Genomic DNA, 19731 nt, shown 5'->3' with positions numbered 1-19731 from the left:
GAAAATACGTAATTACAAAGACTACAAACACAGAAGGCGCACATGCGACGTCATACCTTTTCTCTCAATGAATGAAGCTAACTTTACTGAAGCTAACGTCTGTCATTTTATTCTATAGTCTTACATTATAATCGTAACGTTACGCCGTCATGCCTGAGTGTTTTGAGCCAGAATACACACATACGAGCAACGGATCTTGTGACGTACATAGTGCGAGACGAGAGATGTAGTTCATTGAGCGATTTTCACATAAAACTAAACGTTACTCTTCTGTTTTATGACAAACTGCGACTTTCTTGACTTTCATAATTACCTTTTAAATTGACAAACATCATATGTGTAGTTCAGGGCACAGTTCAGACGGAATAAAAAGATAAGTTATCTCTCGCCATTGACTTCCATACATATTTTTTCCGAAGTAAGGTCCCATGAGCCGGAAGCGGAGGGGCGGGACTTAGGCTCTCTATTGAAAAATTCTCAACTTCTGCCGCGAGCAACGGCAGTGAAGCACCGCCGACGGATCCACAATTCCTTTCGTCAACGCTTGACGTCACCCATTCAAAGTCAATGGGAAGCGTTGACGCTGACGCCCCGTGTGAACGTACCGTGAGATGATGAATGTTTATATGTGAATAAACGCCTAAATTCTGTTCATATAAAGCGATCGAGTCTCGAACTAAACCGCTCAATTCATGGATTAGTTTTACAATCTCTTTATACACTTTTTTAAACATCAAAGTGGTATTTGTGTTCTGAAGATGAACGAAAGTCTTACGGGTTTGGAACGACACGAGGGGGAGTAATTAATGACAAGTTTTTAATTTTCTATGGTGAATCAACTCTTTAAGGTCCATAGAACACAAAATGTTCTTGTGTGTGATGACTCAAATTTCATTTGACTCCACTGGTTTTCCAGTTTCTCTCTCGTAGTTTTCGGAAAACGTCTCAAAACATCTGCAGTCCTCTACACAATTTGTTACGTAACCAACATTATCACAGCACTGTCATCACTGAGCCTGTGCAAGCTGCTCTCTGCGCTCAGCACTGCAAAAGAACCTCAGTTTCCGTGGCAACAGTCTCACTTCCACAGACATGGCCTCATATTCCTCATTGTCAATGCCATAAAATCCAGCGCCCTCCTGTGGACAGGAGAAGACAAGCAATAGATGAGAACGGCTGTCTCACAGCTTAGATCAGTAAGAAATCAGTTCCAAAAATGTCCAAAACATACTGACCTCTGGGAGATTGAGACGAGCAGCACTGGCTTCTATCTGCAAAGTATTTTCTATGGACTCCATTGGGTTTACTGCTTTCTTAGTCCTGCATAACATAAATCAATATTCATTCATGTCCACAAATGTATTCTTTTTATGAGACCTTATAAAAAAGAAGAAGAATTTAAAATACAACACAAACTATAACATTTTTATCTCACAAAAAGCTGAGTTTATTATTCATATTTATATTTTATTGAAAAATAATAATTAAATGGATTTTTATTTTATTTAAATTGACTTTTTATTTTAAATTATTATTTAAAATTTACCATGAAATCAAAATGGACAACTCTTAAGTCATGGAATATTGCAGTATTTATTATAAATGATTTATAATAATGTATTATTATAATATATAATGATGTTATATTTATAAATAATATAAGTTATAATAATATATAATGATTTACACTCACCCCTCAGTGATGAACTGACCAACTGTGAGGGAGTCTGGGTCCAGTGTTATCAGCATAGAATCGTCCACACGCTGAAGAAAGTAGACAATACCAATCAGAACAAAACCTCAAGGCTATTTTACATTTAGATATACAAAATATTCCAATAACGAGTGTTATGTCAGTACTCACTCTCTTCACAGGGTTCTTATTGTGTGTGCTAACTGAGAGCTCCAATGTGGCAATGTCTTTGCTCTCCCATCGCTCTGGCTCGGGTTCTACCGGTGGCTCTACCAACACAAACGGATTTAAACAAGAATTAAATACTAGATATAAACAGATACACAATAATTGCCCTGGATTGCTTAGCAATAAGTCTGAACCTGCTTTGAGACAATATCAGAGTAACATTATTCATATTAGGGCTGGGTTGAAAATTTCGATTTGAATCGATTCTCATTCTGATGAACCTTTATTGATTAAAAAAAAACTGCCTTATGTTTATATTAATTTTAACCTTCAATTTTATAGTTATGTACCAACTGACAGGGTTCCCTACGTTACAGCATTAGTTGAAAGAGATTTGTTTTTCCTTCAGAAAAATAGTCATGTTCTGTATCTGATATATATATCAAAATGAATCAATATCTAATCGAACTGAATCAAAATCAGAATTGAATCGCAAGCATCCGAATCGAACGAAATCGTGAAATTTGTGTCATTGCCCAGTCCTAATTCATATGCTATGTTTTATATTAAGAAATATATTTGTAAAAATGATAAAATACCTTCTATAGGAGGGTTCCAGTAGTTCTGGAGTCTGCGGTAGATGCGGTAAAGGAGGTTGGGCCTGTGTGGGATTTCAGTGGGCAGGTCAGGTGGACGAGGTACAGGAGCCAGATAGGAGAGGGACGCCTGGTGACTCTGTGGCCACTCCTGTAGGAAAGAAGATCATTTGATTAACCCAATACTCACTAATATATGGAAGCTTGTTTCCGCCACAAAAAAATTAAAAAAATAAAGGATAATTGCGACTTTTTATCTCACAATTGCGAGTTTACATCAGAATTGCGAGATATAAAGTCAGAATTGCGTGTTTTAAAGTCGCAATTGCGTGTTATAAAGTCAGAATTCTGAGATATAAAGTCAGAATTGCGAGATATAAAGTCACAATTGCGTGTTATAAAGTCAGAATTCTGAGATATAAAGTCAGAATTGCGTGAAATAAAGTCACAATTGCGTGTTATAAAGTCAGAATTCTGACTTTTTTTCTCGCAATTGCGACTTTATATCACGCAATTCTGACTTTATATCTCAGAATTCTGACTTTATATCACGCAATTGGGAGATATAAAGTCAGAATTGCATGATATAAAGTCGCAATTGCGTGTTATAAAGTCAGAATTGTGAGATATAAACTATTCTGAGGTAAAAAAAATCCGTCTTTTTTTTCCCCTTAGAATTGGACTTTATATCTCACAATTCTGAGAAAAGATGTCAGAATTGCGAGATATAAACTCGCAATTATGTGTTATAAAGTCAGAATTGCGTGATATAAAGTCAGAATTCTGAGATATAAAGTCAGAATTGCGTGATATAAAGTCGCAATTGCGAGAAAAAAAGTCAGAATTCTGACTTTATAAGACGCAATTGCGACTTTATATCTCAGAATTCTGACTTTATATCACGCAATTCTGACTTTATATCTCGCAATTCTGAGAAATAAAGTCAGAATTGCGAGATGTAAACTCGCAATTGTGAGATAAAAAGTCGCAATTATCTTTTATTTTTTTTATTTTGTGGCGGAAACAAGCTTCCATACTAATATGTAGGCCTTGTATATGTAACTGAAATATGATCACTGTCAATGAAGCACCGCACTCACCTTAAGGCTACTAAACCAATGTGCGGCTCTTGTTTTCAAGGGGCCAAGGTACCAATATCTTGACAAGAAAGATTCAAATGAAATCATGTTAGAAATACAAATGCGCATTTTGTATTTATTTATGCTGTGAATAAAAAATGAAGCAGAAGCATACTTGCTGATAGAAGAAGCGACGTCTCTAAATGCACCCCAACGCAAGCATAACAAAGCAAACACTGGCTGCTCCTTCTCACCCTAAGAACAGAATTACACAATCAACTCTGTGCGAAGGAATGAAAATAGTCGATGCTGTCAAATCTTAGGTTCTCTTTCAAAATGCCAGTCAAATTCACTTTTATTTGCAGAACATCCAGTGGAACCGTTTCTCCTTTCAGTATTGACAGGGTTGCTGAGGTAATGTGCCTAAAAAACAGAAACATCTTATTACAATTTGATCACAACAAAATAATTTTCTTTGAAAAGTGAAGTCATGAGACTTACTGTACTTTGTTGTCTGAAACTAGATGCAAACTCTGACTTAGAGAGTTACTGGAACCCAGAGGAATGAAACCGATTGGTATTTTACTGAAGTTCTCCTGTGGTTACAGCAGTTAAAATTCAGAAAACATGGGGATGTTTAATATAACTTAGTCTTAAAACAAATTTAATACTAGTAACTACCTCATCTGCTCTGCGCAGAAGGCCAGTTATCACCTGTGTGAAATACAATGCATGAAAACATGGGTCAAATACAATGCATGATTAATCAAACATTATTAAATATGCTCAAGTTGTCAGAAACCACTTTATGAAGATACTTTTGTACCTCCTGTAATGTCCCATCACCACCAGCAATGATCAGCATATCTGTTTGCTCCATCAACTCCATGAGCTTTTTCGCCTGGCCTTCATAATCAGTCTGTTACATGACAGAAAACAGATTGCAAACAATCAATAAGGTCAAAAATGCATACAAAATAGGTGTAGCCTAAAAAAAAGGACCTGGGCACATGATAATACCTTCACAACTTTAACTTCCATACCAGCCAAGTGTAAAATGGGAGCTGCATTCTTCTCAAACAAACTATTGGCTTTTCTGCAGAGAAAATGCAACTATGATGAAACTGAAATGTGGAAAAACAGAACTGATTTATTACACAGTGAGGGACATAAATCAGTATAAGCGTACCCTTTACAGGCAGCAGGATTCAGAATGACTGTGGCTTTCTTCAGATGCTCCTGAGGTCCAATTGACTGATGACCAAATTCCTGTGAAACCATCAGATACCATATATTTAAATGTAGGGAACCTAACGAATCTGGGTATCAAAGTTATTATAGTTGACAAAAGCTAAAACCATATTATTTCAATGTAGGGAACCTTGAGGTTCTGGGTATCAAAAGTATTATAGTTGACAAAAAGCTAAAACCATATTATTTCAATGTAGGGAACCTTGAGTTTCTGGGTATCAAAAGTATTATAGTTAACAAAAGCTAAAACCATAACATTCTCGGAACTGGGGGGGGAAAAGAGTGCGAGTTATTTTCAAATTAGATATTCCTTACCCTGGCCTCTATGCATGCTTCTCGTCGCAGCACACTTTCACTGTGAAAAAATATTAGAATTGATATATACATCAAATGAGAAAAGGGGTTTATAGACAGAAACGGACAGTCATATTTATATATATCTTATTATACAAACCAGTGCTTTCCATACAACCAGTGTCCTCCATATGACAGCACACACACAGCAAATGTGGACTTTTTCCAGTGATTTCTTATAGTCCGAAACACTTTCACCACTCGAGCCATTATTCTGGCTTTCTAGATATCCCACTGAAGGTAAGTTACACTATTGCACGGCAAAACAAGTGGGACTGACTGTAGATGTTCACCATTGACATTCCATCGTTCTCTTCTCCCAAAGCATGACCGGTGCAACAACAATATTCCTCCTCAAGGGAAATATCAGTTCCGCGTCAATTTTGTCGTAAAATGTGAACACTTCATATTTTTTTTATCTGTGATAAAAGTTAATTTATATACATGATATCATTCTATAATCGCTCTAGGCTTTAATAGTTAGAGACTATTTCTGTTCGTGACGGAATTATACTGCCTGGATCTTCTGTGCAGAGTGGGATTGAATTTAGAGACGGACCCATTCCAGTGCATGCGCTGTAATATACAAACAGACATGACAGCCTCATATACGCACACTTGTGTCACTTAACAAATTTTTTTTTGACATTATAAACCTCTGAATGTTTAATAGATAAACTGCAAATACCCAGAGTAAGAATTTCAAGCTTATCCTTTTAGTTACCCTTCGAGGTGATTTGACAACTATGGAGGTTGAAAACTTCGTTTCCAAGACCCTCGAGCTCCTGCAAGAAGAGAGAGAGGCTGAATTAGAAGAAACACGGTAAATAACACACTCACTGTTCTACACGTGTCTTTATCTAGCCATTCATTTGTATTGCCCAAATTTATCGGTGAACTATGAAATATTGTTTGTGTTGTCAGAGCATGGCAGGAGAATTTATCTCCCAAGAATCTACAGAACAAAGGAGTGTTTCTGATGAAACTTCAGATCGGAAGCCAACATACTGGCATGTATGGCAGACGTCTAATAGTTTTTGAACCTAGGAAAAGTATAGGACCCTCAGTTCTTCCCAGCAATACCTTTGGACCTGGTGAGACATTCTGTGCAAAAAAATAAAAAATCCATTGGAGTACATGATTTCATACAGTACTGCTAATGAAAACTAATGCTACTTGCTCTCTTTTGTATTCTGTTTATAGGTGACATTATTGGTTTGTATCAGTCAGAGGGTCAGGGTCAGCCATCTGAATTGGGCTCAGGTGTGGTAACACGTGTTACCCAAGCGTCCCTGACGGTGGCTTTTGATGATACACAGGACAGTTTAAACTTGGACAGAGATGGACTCTACAATCTAATGAAGCTGGCAAATAATGTGACCTATAGACGACTGTCAAAGTATGTGCAATTATCAGTTCATACAGCTAGTATCATTAATAATGCAAGTACTAATACTTTTTTCAGAGCTGTTAGAGTAGTACACAAAATCAGCTGTGCTGATGAAATATGCTCTACTTTAACAAGTTTATTCATGTTATGTTTTTCCACATGAAATTGTTGATGCATATGTGATGCATTTCCTTCTTGCAGGGCCTTAAAGTCTTTAAATGGATACGGCAGTGGTCCTGCATCTTACCTGATCAGTGTCCTCTTTGGTTACTCAGAACCAGGGATATTATCACATCAACGTAAGCATATACATGGAGTGACACCTGAAATGGATGTAAAATACAGCATTATGCAGGAAAATCAACCTGCTTAGTCCAATGGGGCCTAAGGTCTGTTTATGTTTCTTTTATTGCAGATGTTTTGGAATTTAACAACACTGGGTTAGATAATTCTCAGAAAGAGGCTGTGTCCTTTGCAATGTCTCAGAAAGATGTTGCAATCATACATGGACCACCAGGGACTGGCAAGACCACTACAGTGGTTGAAGTAATCCTGCAGGCAGTAAAACAAGAACAAAAGGTGAGCAAGATATCAAACTCTAAATTGGATAGTTAAGGTATAAATTATTTGACGTAGTATATATGCAGTATTGTGATGAACATCTTTGTAAATGTTAACAGATTCTTTGCTGTGCACCTTCTAATGTGGCTGTTGACAACTTGGTGGAGCGTCTTGTGAAGAGCAAGGTCAAGGTTTTAAGATTGGGTCACCCAGCCCGTCTGCTCGAGTCAATTCAGAAGCACTCACTGGATGCGGTCCTTGCGCACAGTGACAACACCAACATTATTTCTGATATTCGCAAGGACATGGACAAAGCTTTTGTAAGATTTTGATTTCTCATAATTGTTTTGAATTGCCCATTTAACTGGTTAATTGGCTCCAAAACGTGTTTCAAAACTTAAAAGCACCTTTTTCAAGCAAAACATTTAACAAAAATGTTTATTTAAAGTCGGCATGAGAAGGAAGTTGCGATAGTCTTTTCGTCCCTATAGTGACGTATGAGTGAAATGGCTTCTTGAGCAAAAAAAAAAGTAAGGCAGGTCCATCAGGAATTGACTGGATTATAGGATCATTGTGGTTTGGCTGTTGCTGTGATTTCATGTGATTGACAGGTTGTCCTGCCCTTGCTCTAGTAAACGTGTCATCAGAGAAGAGAAGAGATATTGCTGCAAGAGGGAGGGGAAGATATTTTGATTAAAGATTACAAGGGCACATAATAATGTGTGCAAATAACTGCAATATTCCATAAAAATAAGAATTGTCCATCCATTTTGATTTCATGGTTAAATTATAAAATAATAAATATACTGTTCAAAATTAAGACTAGCATTGTTTGCAAATGCTACTTGGTTTTATGTTATATATTCAAAACAGTAAACTTTTAAAAATGCGGCTTGAGTGTTCAAATGTGATTTGGGGCCATCTGTTAAGCTGTGTTGTAATACAGTCATAATAAAAAACAAATCCAATGCATTGACAGAATGAAATGAAGAAGGCTCGGGACAAAGGCCAACGGAGCAATCTGAAACGGGAAATCGGGGAACTGCGGCGAGAGCTGAGGACCAGGGAGGAAACGGCTATCGCTCAGATCCTGAAAAGAGCCGATGTTATTCTAGCAACTAACACTGGCAAGTAAACCTTCCCTAGTGGTCATAATTTTTATTTCAGGAAATGTTTGTTTGTTTATGCCTAATTTAAACTCAAATATGATTGATTTGTGTAATATAGGAGCCTCTGACGAAGGTCCTCTCAAACATCTTCCTAAAGATCACTTTGACCTGGTGGTGATAGACGAGTGTGCTCAGGCTCTAGAGAGCAGCTGTTGGATTGCTCTGCTCAAAGCACGCAAATGCATACTCGCTGGGGATTACAAACAGCTGCCACCCACGATCAAATCACAGAGGTGTGGAGGAAAAGGAAATGTATCTTAAGTTTGTGAATTATTTGGTTTATGGTATCCATTCTTGATGAGCTCTAATGTTTTCATTTCAGGATATATCTTTTTTAATACTTAATATTTTTGGTCGATGTTTCTGATTAACCTTATGTAACTTTTGCCCGGTTTCTCAGACGAAGCTTAACCCTAGTCCCAGACTAAAATGCAACTTGCACTGGTATATCTTAAAATATGTCAGTGCCATACTTAAATGTCCTAATTTAAGTAACTTGCTCCTGCCTTAATCTAAGGTGAAATCAGTGAAACAGTTTAATCTGTGAAACCAGGCCCTTAAGTATGAATTACATTTAGTTGGAAACATACTCTCATAATGATAAAATGTTGTCCATATTATAAATGTTATTTATCTTTAACTTTCACAGTGCTGCATCTAAAGGCCTGTCTGTCAGCCTAATGGAGAGGCTAATAAAGAAATATGGAGACTCTGTGGTTCGAATGCTGACCACTCAGTACCGTATGAACAGTGCCATCATGCAGTGGGCTTCAGAGCAGATGTATCAGGGAAAGCTGTTTGCCCACCCTTCAGTGGAGAAACACTTGCTTAGGTGTGTAAAATATGTTAGAAGTTTCTAAAGAAAACATTTTATTTGGCACTGTTGGTCATGTACTATGTTTTATTGTTCAATTAGTGGAACTTTTCTTTTTAAGATGATTTAAAAATACTGTATTTTAAAGGTAGGTTATGATCGCTTTATAAAATGTTTCATTGTGTATCTTAAATTATCAATTTCACTATTTGGGCTTGTCCCTAGAGTTTTTAACTTCCCCTTTATCATTAATTTTAAATCAGGGAAATTCTACCTTGTTGTTCCCCTAAGGAAATTAAATTTTTTTTTTAAATAACAAAGAATCGCTGTCCCCAATACTGCTGTGTTTTAGACAGTGTTTTAATTTTTTTTAATGTTTATTTTAAGTTTGCTAGCTAACTTGTGTTGAGGTAATACAGAGGAAGATAACTGATTGTATCTTGAACAGAGACCTGGTTGGTGTTGCTGATGTTGAGGAAACCAGAATTCCCCTTCTGCTCATTGACACTGCAGGCTGTGGCCTGAATGAGATGGAGGACACAGATGAGCAGTCTAAAGGCAATCAAGGTTGATATCAGCTCCAAATTTAACCTCCTCTTTATATCACTTAATATATTTAATATAAGGTGTTGGATAATGAAACCTTGGTTCGTCCTATGTGGTGGTATGCCGACATTACTCTGGATACCATAGCTGTCGATACATCACAAAGACTTGCTGTCCTGGGCGCACCAATAATTTGCCCTGATATGTCTCCCATTATTTTATGTACAGCTGTGCTGTTGCTCTAATTCATACATTATATATATATATATATATATATATATATATATATATATATATATATATATATATATATATATATATATATATATATATATATTATATATATATATATATTTAATAATAAAATACTGTATATGAAAAAGCTTTTCTCTTCTCTTCACAGGAGAAGTAGACATTGTGGCACTTCATATCAAAGCTCTTACTGAGGCTGGAGTTCATGTCAAAGACATTGCAGTTATTGCGCCCTATAATCTCCAGGTGAGATGCTTTTTGAACGTAAAAAAAAAAAAAAACTATCTGTGCAAAGAAATGCCTTCATTAGGATTACACTGCTGTTTCATTATGAATATCATTCATTCACACATTAAAAAAACAAGATTTTATCTATTTCAGGTGGATCTTTTGAGACAGAAACTGTCCCATAAATATACAGAGCTGGAGATCAAGTCTGTTGATGGATTTCAGGGCAGAGAGAAGGAGGCAGTGGTGTTGTCATTGGTCAGATCCAACAGGAAGGGTACGGCAGATCTAAATGATGACTACATCTACATTTATCCATTTATTTACCCTCCTGACATTTCAAATCTGTATGACATAAAATGCACCAGCTTCTCCAAAGATGTGAATATAAGGAATGATTGAGATATTAATTGTCTTTCATTTACCCCAAAGGTGAGGTTGGATTTCTTGCTGAAGACAGAAGGATCAATGTTGCTGTGACACGTGCCAGACGCCAGCTCGCTGTAGTGTGTGATACTCAGACTGTTCGAAACCATGATTTCCTCAAATCCTTAGTGGACTATATGTCTGAACACGGAGAATTACATACTGCCTTTGAGTACCTGGAAGACTGTGTGCCACAGAATTACATCCGTGATGAAAAGGACAAACAGATCAACGCCAAAGACGCTATATCCGTAAAACAGAAGCCCAAGAACCAAGGCAAGAAATCAGAGCAGGAATACAAGAAAAGTGCAAACAATAAAAGCAGTGAAGCGAGTCAGTCCAGTGTTCAGCCAGATCAACTTAAAAACACCAATTCACTCCATTCTAAACCCAAAGACGTCAATCAAACACAAAACAAGAAAAAGGAAATAAAGGATCAGCTTCTGAACTTTTTGACAGACCCAAACAAGACAGAACTACAGTTTCCTTCCACGCTAAATTCCCACGAGCGTCTGCTGGTCCATGAGCTCTCTGAAGAAATGGGATTGAGGCATGAAAGCCAAGGAGAAGGGAAAAACCGTCGCATAACTGTGTCCCGGCCTCCATCAGGACCAGAGAAGGCTGTGAAGGAGCCTGAACAACCAGACATGACCGGATGTACAGCAGCAAAGATACAAGAATCACAAAAAGCCTCTTCACAGGCAGCTATTGATTTAAAAAGCCTACATTTGGAGCGAATGCGCCGGGAGCAGGAGAAACGAGAGGAGAAAAAACAGCAGAGCATGAGACCAGATTTCAATGCGAGTAAAAACCAGTCTGTTAAGAAACCCAAAGCATCTTCCAAAGGTTTGTGATCTCTATCCCAGTGTCTGAATTCTTTCAGTACTTGTATTCTCTGTGATACACATCATGGTCTTTCTTTCATAGGAAGCACTAAGATAAAAGCAGGAGCCATGGATATAGCTGCAGCTGCCACAGCTGATGATGATTTTGACTCTCTTATCGATTCTGTGGTTAAAGCTGACAGCGTGTGTGCTTTTGTGAAGTGCAAAGCCAGCGTCCTCACACTAGGGCAGCTCTGCCTCCACTGCAACAGACAATACTGTCTTAGTCACCATATACCTGAGGTACACCTTGCTTCATATTTTATATTAAAGAGGTCATATCATGAAGAACTAAATATTCCTTTATTCCTTTCCTTGAGATAATTGTAATATGAAAATGGACTGTAACTTTCAGAACTTGAAACTTTGTCCCTAGTCTAAATCAACAATCTATTGAATTCATTGTATTCAGTAACCAGAAATGGCTGTATACAGTCAAGATGATGTAATACAGTGAAAGCTGGTTAGATGCTATTATAAATAAACACATGAAGGTCTTTTTAATAATGTTCCAGGGTGTTGGCATCAGAGACTTCCAGTTCAAAGGTGATTTTTGGCGCAGTATAAAATTTGTAACCATGTCATACAATAAAAAACGCCAGAGAGAGGGTTGAAAATAGTCATTAAAATGAAATAATAAAAAATGTATTATATGATCAATTTAAAACATTCATATTAAAGATGTGTTCTAAATAATGTATTGTCTTTTTTAGGTTCACGGATGTGGAGACAAAGCAAAAGCTCAAGCTAGAATGAGGATAAGTAAAGAAGGGGTGCTCTACGCAGGAAGTGGACAGAAGGACAAATCAATGGATCCGAATAAAAAAGCATATCTGCAGAGAAAACTAGACTCTAAACTGAAAGATATGTCATCTCAAAGAAAAACTAAAGTCAAAGACAAAGAGAACTGACATTCTAGGAGACACTTGATCGATCTAATGCTGTTTAATTTTAATGTGTTGGTTATTTACTTGAAAAATATGTATAGAAAGATTTCTATGCTTTTAAGTTTGATCTTTAACCATAAGGTGATTCTGGTAAGTTCCCAAATAAGGCTGAGAACAGCTGCTATTTATTGTAGATCCACACTGGTATGGCTTAATGGAATGCAAATATAAAGATAAAACATAAATATTTAATTCTCCCAACTGGCACTGACAATGAAAACTGGGTTTATGAATGACAATTGAGCTTGAAATACCAATCCTAATGCTAGTCTGAAATCCATTTACAAGATTTATGTCTCGCAGAATTGTTGTTGGGAGCTTAGGTAGTTGCTCCACTTTCTCTCTCAGTGATTGATGCATTGATTATTGATGTCAGATGTAATCTCTCAGTTTTCCCATTAAGCTCTGAAGAGCACAGGCTAAGCAGAGCTTTGGATTGGGTCCATTTAATACTCAATTTAATATATTTAGTCTACTACTACTACAGCCTGGTGTCTGTGTGTACAGTATATCTGTCCACAAGAGGACATGAGAGACTGAGGTGGCATTGTGAGCTCCATGGATGCAGTTAGTGGAGGATTTGCATGCTGAACACATTAGAAGGAGCATTACAAAGGGCAGTATTTCTAATGAACACAATTCCTATGACAAGAAATGATGTGGCACTACATAATGCTTTTTTAAAAAAACTAAAAATGCTTTTTAAAGGTCCCTCAAGCCACTTGGTTTGCCAAAACTTGGTCTGGTTTGCACTTGTTTGTGTTTGATACCATTGCATTGAATGAATGAACGTCTTGTTCAGAAACTGAAACAGTAGAATCATATTTTAGTTTGTTTTTACGAATGTTGGCCTATGGATGGGACAAAACTGAACGAACTGAGAAATAGCAAACAAAAGATTTTCTGATGAAGAACTGCAATATGAATTGGAGTTTTTACTAAACAGAATCACTCATACATAAACAAACATCTGATGATAGTAGGTGGAAATGAGTCTTTCTTAGTGCACCATGGTAAAATAAGACGGTGGTTAATGTTATGTAGATTATAAACAGAATTGTTTGCATATTCCTTTTCTCTGCCACTGCTTTACTGAGGTTCTTGTAATGGGTTGACCCCCCTTTGATCAGGAGGCCTTGTACAGTTCAAAGTGATGTAAAACACATTTTAATATGTTATCTAAAGGGTTTTCATGTTAATTTAAGAGCATTGTTTGAAGCATATTTGTAATACAGTAAGTACAGTAGTAGTAGTCTTCTTTGGCTGTCCGTTCTGTGTGACTTGCAGATGACTCAGGTAGATGATACTCTCCGCTTGAAATGCTTACCCTAAAAATAGCTCTGCAATGTTCTGAATCAGAAATAACCATTTAGCTCAAGTAAATAGTTACAAAATAGAAATATCCTTAAAGGAATATGAAGCATACTGTGCTGCTGCACTTTTTAATCATCATTTCACATCGTAATCATGTCACAGCTAATGTTCAGGAATGTTTATTGTATAACTGCATTAACATAGAATCAAAATAAATCTGAATGAGATCCAACATACAACATGTTAGTTTATAAACTGTCACAAACTCAAATACTGGCTAAAACAGGAAAGCTTTGTATTATTAAAAACTCTGATTTAAAGTGATTGTAAAAACTGCTGTGTTACAGTAATGGAAATTAAATGATAATGACCCTTGAAAGTAATGGTAAAAAAAAAAGATGGTATCATAAAAATGGCACAATGCACAAATGATCCTAAAATAAGCTTAATTTTTTTCCTTCTGATTTTGGGTAAAATGTGACCTTAACATTTATGTTGGTTAATAGTTGTTGTATGATATACATTTACATATTTGTTTTGCATTACTGACACATTAAAGTGCACATATTCTAAGCGTGTTCCCCTCATTTATCCCAGTGGCAAAATAAGGAAATATTCTCTCAGTAAACTTGTCTTTAAATGTGTAAATACTGGCACCATCTGCTGTGTTAGAAAAAGAAACCTTTCCTCTGTCATAGTCCAGTTCAACTGTGATTACCTGTGGTTTCTTTTTCAGAGTCAGTCGAGTGCGGGGAGAGGTCTGAGCCCAATAGGATTCCTCATTATTTGCAATTACCCAGAAACCCTCTGCTGGGTTGAGGAAAACTGCCGTCTTCCTCTTTATGGACACTCGTGCCACTCCAACGTACCACTCTTTGCTGTGTGCCACCTCTACATTCCAGCGCTGCTTTCCTGAACTGAAGCCGCTAGCAGCAAGTACTGCCATGCGGCCCGTGCAGCGCTCAGGGTTATCTGGAAGTTGCTGCTTTTCCCCATAGCTGATGGTGGTGAGTTCATCTCTGATGATCAAGTTAGGATGTGCCGTGTTTGGATCAAAATGGACAGAGCCTGTGAGATGGCAAGAAGAAAACCGATAATTGTCTTTTCATAATTTTGCATATTAGGCCTACTGTACTTGAGCAGTGTAGTCCTTACCAATTCATTTTAGCATTTGGAGGACACAATTTATTAAACCTGTTGTACATGGTTTTTAAACATTCCGACATTGTGCAATATATATATATATATGTCTTGAGGTGCAAATAAAATTTGAGAGCTATGACACAAAGACATTCGTTTCAGAAGGCTTGAAATTAAGTGATGCCTAATGCCTAAATGCCTCATTTTGTATTCCACCTAAGAAAAAAAGTCATTGAAATAGCATTAGGATTAATAAATTATATCAGAATTGCAGTTTGGGAAGAACACTCCCTTTAAAGTCACCATATAAATCGAAATTGACATATTGGAATATTGCAGTATTTATTCTAAAAGCTTTTTTCATGGGCCCTCGTAATCTTTAATCAAAATAGCCTCCCTTTCTCTTGCAATGACGTGTTTACTGGCGTGAGGGCGGGACAACCTGTCACTCACAACGACAATGATCCAATCGATTCCTGATGAACAAAATCAGGTCTCGTCCAACATTTTTTCTTGTTCGAGAAGCGATTTCAATAGGGAAGAAAAGACTATAACAACTTCCGTTTCATGTTGACTTTAAAGTGTTCGGAAGACATTTGATATGTACTTACAGTAGCTGATATCATTTTCCATTCTTTTCCAGACCTTATGCTTTAATGATCCCAGGTACAGTGTTGTTAGTCCTAGAATGAATGCATTATTTGTTGATTTCAGTGTGAAAAGAGAAAACAGACTGATTCAATTTAAAGCAATTGCTAACAGTACCGTCTTATTTGCCTCCTTACATTCCTGTAGGTAGAGAAAATGTAAAGTTATTAGCATAATTTTAATCCGTTGAACCAGACTTTATTTTTTGCATAAGATAAGGCCAAATAAGGAAGCTAACTTAAAGGCTTTGTGAGTGATTTTTATGGAATACTACGCTGAAAATTATCCTAATGCCCGGAAAGATGTCACTGAAAAACTGTACTGAGATATTGCGCTGTATGCTCTAATATGACTTTACACCATCATTACCCGGGTGTTGATAGAGCTTGAGTGCAGGTGAGACCTGAACAGCACGTTGATATCTTTGTTTAAATTAAACTCATTTAAGTCTTGCCAATTTAAACACTCAAGCGCAAGAAGCCGCAAAGAGAACTCACGCGCGCTGTAATTTGTGTGTGCACATCCGTTTTACATATGATTACTTTATTCAATTTCTAGACATGAAAACTACTGTTAGGTATCTTAGGTTAGGTTAGGTATCTTACTTATTAAGTATATTATTAGGGTTCGTTCACACAGAGTGGCACAAAGATATTCCTCAAGCGTATGTTTACGTCGAAATGCAATTAAAAAGCAGGGCAATTAAATGAGGCGTTCTGTATGAACCAGCTTTTACACAGCCAAACATCATAAAGAAATAGAAAGACAGAGGAAAATAAGTTGAATGACAGGTGATGATACCATATACGTGGTTACACCAATGCGGCAGGGTTGTAAAAAGACAGGATGTATTAATTCGGTAAGGAGGAAGTTCAGGAATATCTAATCTATAACATCGCTCACATCACCTTTAAGTAGAAATAATGGTTTAAAAGCATATTGACCTTTAAAAATGTCAGATCATCTGCTATTATGATAGGTTCTATGTAGTTGATGATGCTAGAGATGCTATTCAATGCTCTTATTGACCTCCTCCAGTTTCTCTCTCACCACCTCGGTCTTGCTGTCACTCTCATTTTGAAGCACCATGAGTCGAGCTGCCTCCTCCTCCCTCAGGATTGTATGTAACTTGTCATACTCTTGTTTTACTTCTGCAGCAGTTTCTGTAAATTGGAATAACAGTAAATTAGACTGGATGATTCATGAGGAAGTTAATGTTAAGGGACTGTAGGTTTGTACATAGTTCACCTGTATGTATGCTTCCAGCACTTTCTGTGGGGTGAGTGTATGGAAAGAGCGTTTATTAACCAATCCCATTTAACTTGAGACCTTTGACGTGCTGTATATGGAAGCCCATTTCTGCCACAAAGTAAGTCGTAATTATGAGATAAAAAGTCGAAATTATGACATACTAAGTCGTAATTACGAGATAGTCAAAATTATGAGATTAAAAAGTAGAAATTGAGATAAAAGTTACAATTATGACTGTTATAATTTCAACTTTTCATCTCATGAATATGACATTTTATGCCATAATTATGATTTTCAAAAGCATGATTTTTTTTCTTATGTGGCAGAAACGGCCTGTATAGCCCACACTCTAGTTTACATACAGTGAGGAAAATAAGTATTTGAACACCCTGCTATTTTGCAAGTTCTCCCTCTTGGAAATCATAGAGGGGTCTGAAATTGTCATCGTAGGTGCATGTCCACTGTGAGAGACATAATCTAAAAAAAAAAAAAACAGAAATCATAATGTATGATTTTTTTAACTATTTATTTGTATGATACAGCTGCAAATAAGTATTTGAACACCTGTCTATCAGCTAGAATTCTGACCCTCAAAGACCTGTTAGTCTGCCTTTAAAATGTCCACCTCCACTCCATTTATTATCCTAAATTAGATGCACCTGTTTGAGGTCGTTAGCTGCATAAAGACACCTGTCCACCCCATACAATCAGTAAGAATCCAACTACTAACATGGCCAAGACCAAAGAGCTGTCCAAAGACACTAGAGACAAAATTGTACACCTCCACAAGGCTGGAAAGGGCTACGGGGAAATTGCCAAGCAGCTTGGTGAAAAAAGGTCCACTGTTGGAGCAATCATTAGAAAATGGAAGAAGCTAAACATGACTGTCAATCTCCCTCGGACTGGGGCTCCATGCAAGATCTCACCTCGTGGGGTCTCAATGATCCTAAGAAAGGTGAGAAATCAGCCCAAAACTACACGGGAGGAGCTGGTCAATGACCTTAAAAGAACTGGGACCACCGTTTCCAAGGTTACTGTTGGTAATACACTAAGACGTCGTGGTTTGAAATCATGCATGGCACGGAAGGTTCCCCTGCTTAAACCAGCACATGTCAAGGCCCGTCTTAAGTTTGCCAATGACCATTTGGATGATCCAGAGGAGTCATGGGAGAAAGTCATGTGGTCAGATGAGACCAAAATAGAACTTTTTGGTCATAATTCCACTAAACGCGTTTGGAGGAAGAAGAATGATGAGTACCATCCCAAGAACACCATCCCTACTGTGAAGCATGGGGGTGGTAGCATCATGCTTTGGGGGTGTTTTTCTGCACATGGGACAGGGCGACTGCACTGTATTAAGGAGAGGATGACCGGGGCCATGTATTGCGAGATTTTGGGGAACAACCTCCTTCCCTCAGTTAGAGCATTGAAGATGGGTCCAGGCTGGGTCTTCCAACATGACAATGACCCGAAGCACACAGCCAGGATAACCAAGGAGTGGCTCTGTAAGAAGCATATCAAGGTTCTGGCGTGGCCTAGCCAGTCTCCAGACCTAAACCCAATAGAGAATCTTTGGAGGGAGCTCAAACTCTGTGTTTCTCAGCGACAGCCCAGAAACCTGACTGATCTAGAGAAGATCTGTGTGGAGGAGTGGGCCAAAATCCCTCCTGCAGTGTGTGCAAACCTGGTGAAAAACTACAGGAAACGTTTGACCTCTGTAATTGCAAACAAAGGCTACTGTACCAAATATTAACATTGATTTTCTCAGGTGTTCAAATACTTATTTGCAGCTGTATCATACAAATAAATAGATAAAAAATCATACATTGTGATTTCTGGATTTTGTTTTTTAGATTATGTCTCTCACAGTGGACATGCACCTACGATGACAATTTCAGACCCCTCCATGATTTCCAAGTGGAAGAACTTGCAAAATAGCCGGGTGTTCAAATACTTATTTTCCTCACTGTATCTACAAATGCTAATATCTAGCTACAAAAGACATAAGACTCATCTTCTTCATACAGGTTAACATACGTTTCCTTACCATTATTTCCGATGTTGCCTCGGCTATAGGGCAGTAATCATGATTTCTGTGACCTCTTGATGACGTACAAACATCACATATAAATTCTGCATCTTTCCGACAAAAAAGCTTCAGTTCCTCATTGTGTTTTGAGCAAAACTCCACCGATTTAACCCTGAACTGCTCCGGCTTCTTTTTGAAGACATCCGAGGCTATCTTTAGAGCCAGATTGATTGGAGGCCTGGATGAGAGCTCTGTACAGCGGCACAGAGGACATTGCCGTGTTCCTCTACAGTCCCAGTGTGTCTGAACGCAGGTTTTGCAGAAGCTATGTTTGCAACTCAGTGTGACGGGGACATTGAAGACCTCAGAGCACACGGGACACTGTAGATCCTCCACAGTGAATTGACAGTCTTCAGCCATCGGTGGTGAATTTGCAAATCCAAAGTCTTTGAGATGTGTTTCTCTTTAGAAAATCTGAAAGTAGTGAGCACTGCAACTGGGACAGACTGGTTCGACCTGATTATTAAACTTTTTTTTAAATAGTGTCTCTTCCTAAACATGTCACAAATGTTGCTGTGCAACTCCGAGGACATGATGAGTCATGCTGTGGTCTGATTAAAAAGACATACTTCATCAGAAAGGAAGCTGCAAAAAATGTTTTTTTTTATTGAAGATTTACCAGAAAAAGTCCATTGAATGTATATACAGGACTTATCTTAATTAAACAATGTGTCCAGTTCTCATTTTCAGAAGATTCTACTGCATAAACATGCAAATATTGTGAGGGGAAAATGTGGAGAGGTAGTTATAACCTGTATGTAACCAGGATGTGAAACGGCTTTACACAGCATGCAGGGAAATTAGCTTATAGGAAAGGAAAAAGTTACTATAAAAATGAAAGTAAGGTAAAAGAGAAATAAATAAGCAGCATTTTTAAATATTGCTCCCATATATTAATTCAACAATTATAAATCACCATGTTATGTTGTTT

At 37.4% G+C, this 19731-nt stretch overlaps 3 protein-coding genes across 3 annotated transcripts; 1 reads left to right on the top strand and 2 right to left on the bottom strand.

Moving 5' to 3' along the window:
- Nucleotides 1-698: 698 nt before the first annotated feature.
- Nucleotides 699-5520, bottom strand: agk (acylglycerol kinase). Its single transcript, XM_081373022.1, has 15 exons — nucleotides 5242-5520; nucleotides 5103-5142; nucleotides 4726-4805; nucleotides 4557-4632; nucleotides 4363-4455; nucleotides 4218-4250; nucleotides 4038-4132; nucleotides 3890-3959; nucleotides 3712-3791; nucleotides 3558-3615; nucleotides 2461-2608; nucleotides 1865-1962; nucleotides 1694-1764; nucleotides 1236-1320; nucleotides 699-1139 (listed from the first exon to the last, which is right to left on the bottom strand). The coding sequence occupies exons 1-15, from the start codon at nucleotides 5349-5351 to the stop codon at nucleotides 1008-1010; spliced, it is 1269 nt and encodes a 422-aa protein (XP_081229148.1). The 5' UTR covers nucleotides 5352-5520; the 3' UTR covers nucleotides 699-1007.
- A 156-nt stretch (nucleotides 5521-5676) lies between these two features.
- On the top strand, nucleotides 5677-14243 carry ighmbp2 (immunoglobulin mu DNA binding protein 2). Its single transcript, XM_081373020.1, has 15 exons — nucleotides 5677-5964; nucleotides 6066-6235; nucleotides 6345-6540; nucleotides 6733-6830; nucleotides 6947-7110; nucleotides 7212-7412; nucleotides 8072-8219; nucleotides 8320-8494; nucleotides 8911-9093; nucleotides 9524-9642; nucleotides 10025-10119; nucleotides 10255-10378; nucleotides 10534-11373; nucleotides 11455-11654; nucleotides 12125-14243. The coding sequence occupies exons 1-15, from the start codon at nucleotides 5888-5890 to the stop codon at nucleotides 12320-12322; spliced, it is 2988 nt and encodes a 995-aa protein (XP_081229146.1). The 5' UTR covers nucleotides 5677-5887; the 3' UTR covers nucleotides 12323-14243.
- On the bottom strand, nucleotides 14226-19597 carry LOC308694935 (zinc-binding protein A33-like; the record flags this gene model as incomplete). The annotated part of the gene is made up of 4 exons (XM_081372748.1): nucleotides 18708-19597; nucleotides 15830-15863; nucleotides 15424-15495; nucleotides 14226-14740 (listed from the first exon to the last, which is right to left on the bottom strand). The coding sequence occupies exons 1-4, from the start codon at nucleotides 19158-19160 to the stop codon at nucleotides 14226-14228; spliced, it is 1074 nt and encodes a 357-aa protein (XP_081228874.1). The 5' UTR covers nucleotides 19161-19597.
- Nucleotides 19598-19731: the final 134 nt, after the last annotated feature.

Source organism: Scardinius erythrophthalmus (genome assembly GCF_964197995.2).
Source record: "Scardinius erythrophthalmus genome assembly, chromosome: 8".
Lineage (NCBI taxonomy): Eukaryota > Metazoa > Chordata > Actinopteri > Cypriniformes > Leuciscidae > Scardinius > Scardinius erythrophthalmus.
This window is presented reverse-complemented; position numbering and strand designations above follow the sequence as displayed.

Excerpts from the sequence above, each read along its gene's own strand:
- agk (XM_081373022.1), bottom strand. The coding sequence starts at position 5,351 with ATGGCTCGAGTGGTGAAAGTGTTTCGGACTATAAGAAATCACTGGAAA. Across the intron at positions 3,616-3,711 it reads GTCGCTTCTTCTATCAGCAA|ATATTGGTACCTTGGCCCCT; the intron begins GTATGCTTCTGC and ends TTTCTTGTCAAG. Across the intron at positions 2,609-3,557 it reads ATTGGTTTAGTAGCCTTAAG|GAGTGGCCACAGAGTCACCA; the intron begins GTGAGTGCGGTG and ends TCTTTCCTACAG.
- ighmbp2 (XM_081373020.1), top strand. The coding sequence starts at position 5,888 with ATGGAGGTTGAAAACTTCGTTTCCAAGACCCTCGAGCTCCTGCAAGAA. Across the intron at positions 8,220-8,319 it reads TATTCTAGCAACTAACACTG|GAGCCTCTGACGAAGGTCCT; the intron begins GCAAGTAAACCT and ends TGTGTAATATAG. Across the intron at positions 11,374-11,454 it reads ACCCAAAGCATCTTCCAAAG|GAAGCACTAAGATAAAAGCA; the intron begins GTTTGTGATCTC and ends TTTCTTTCATAG.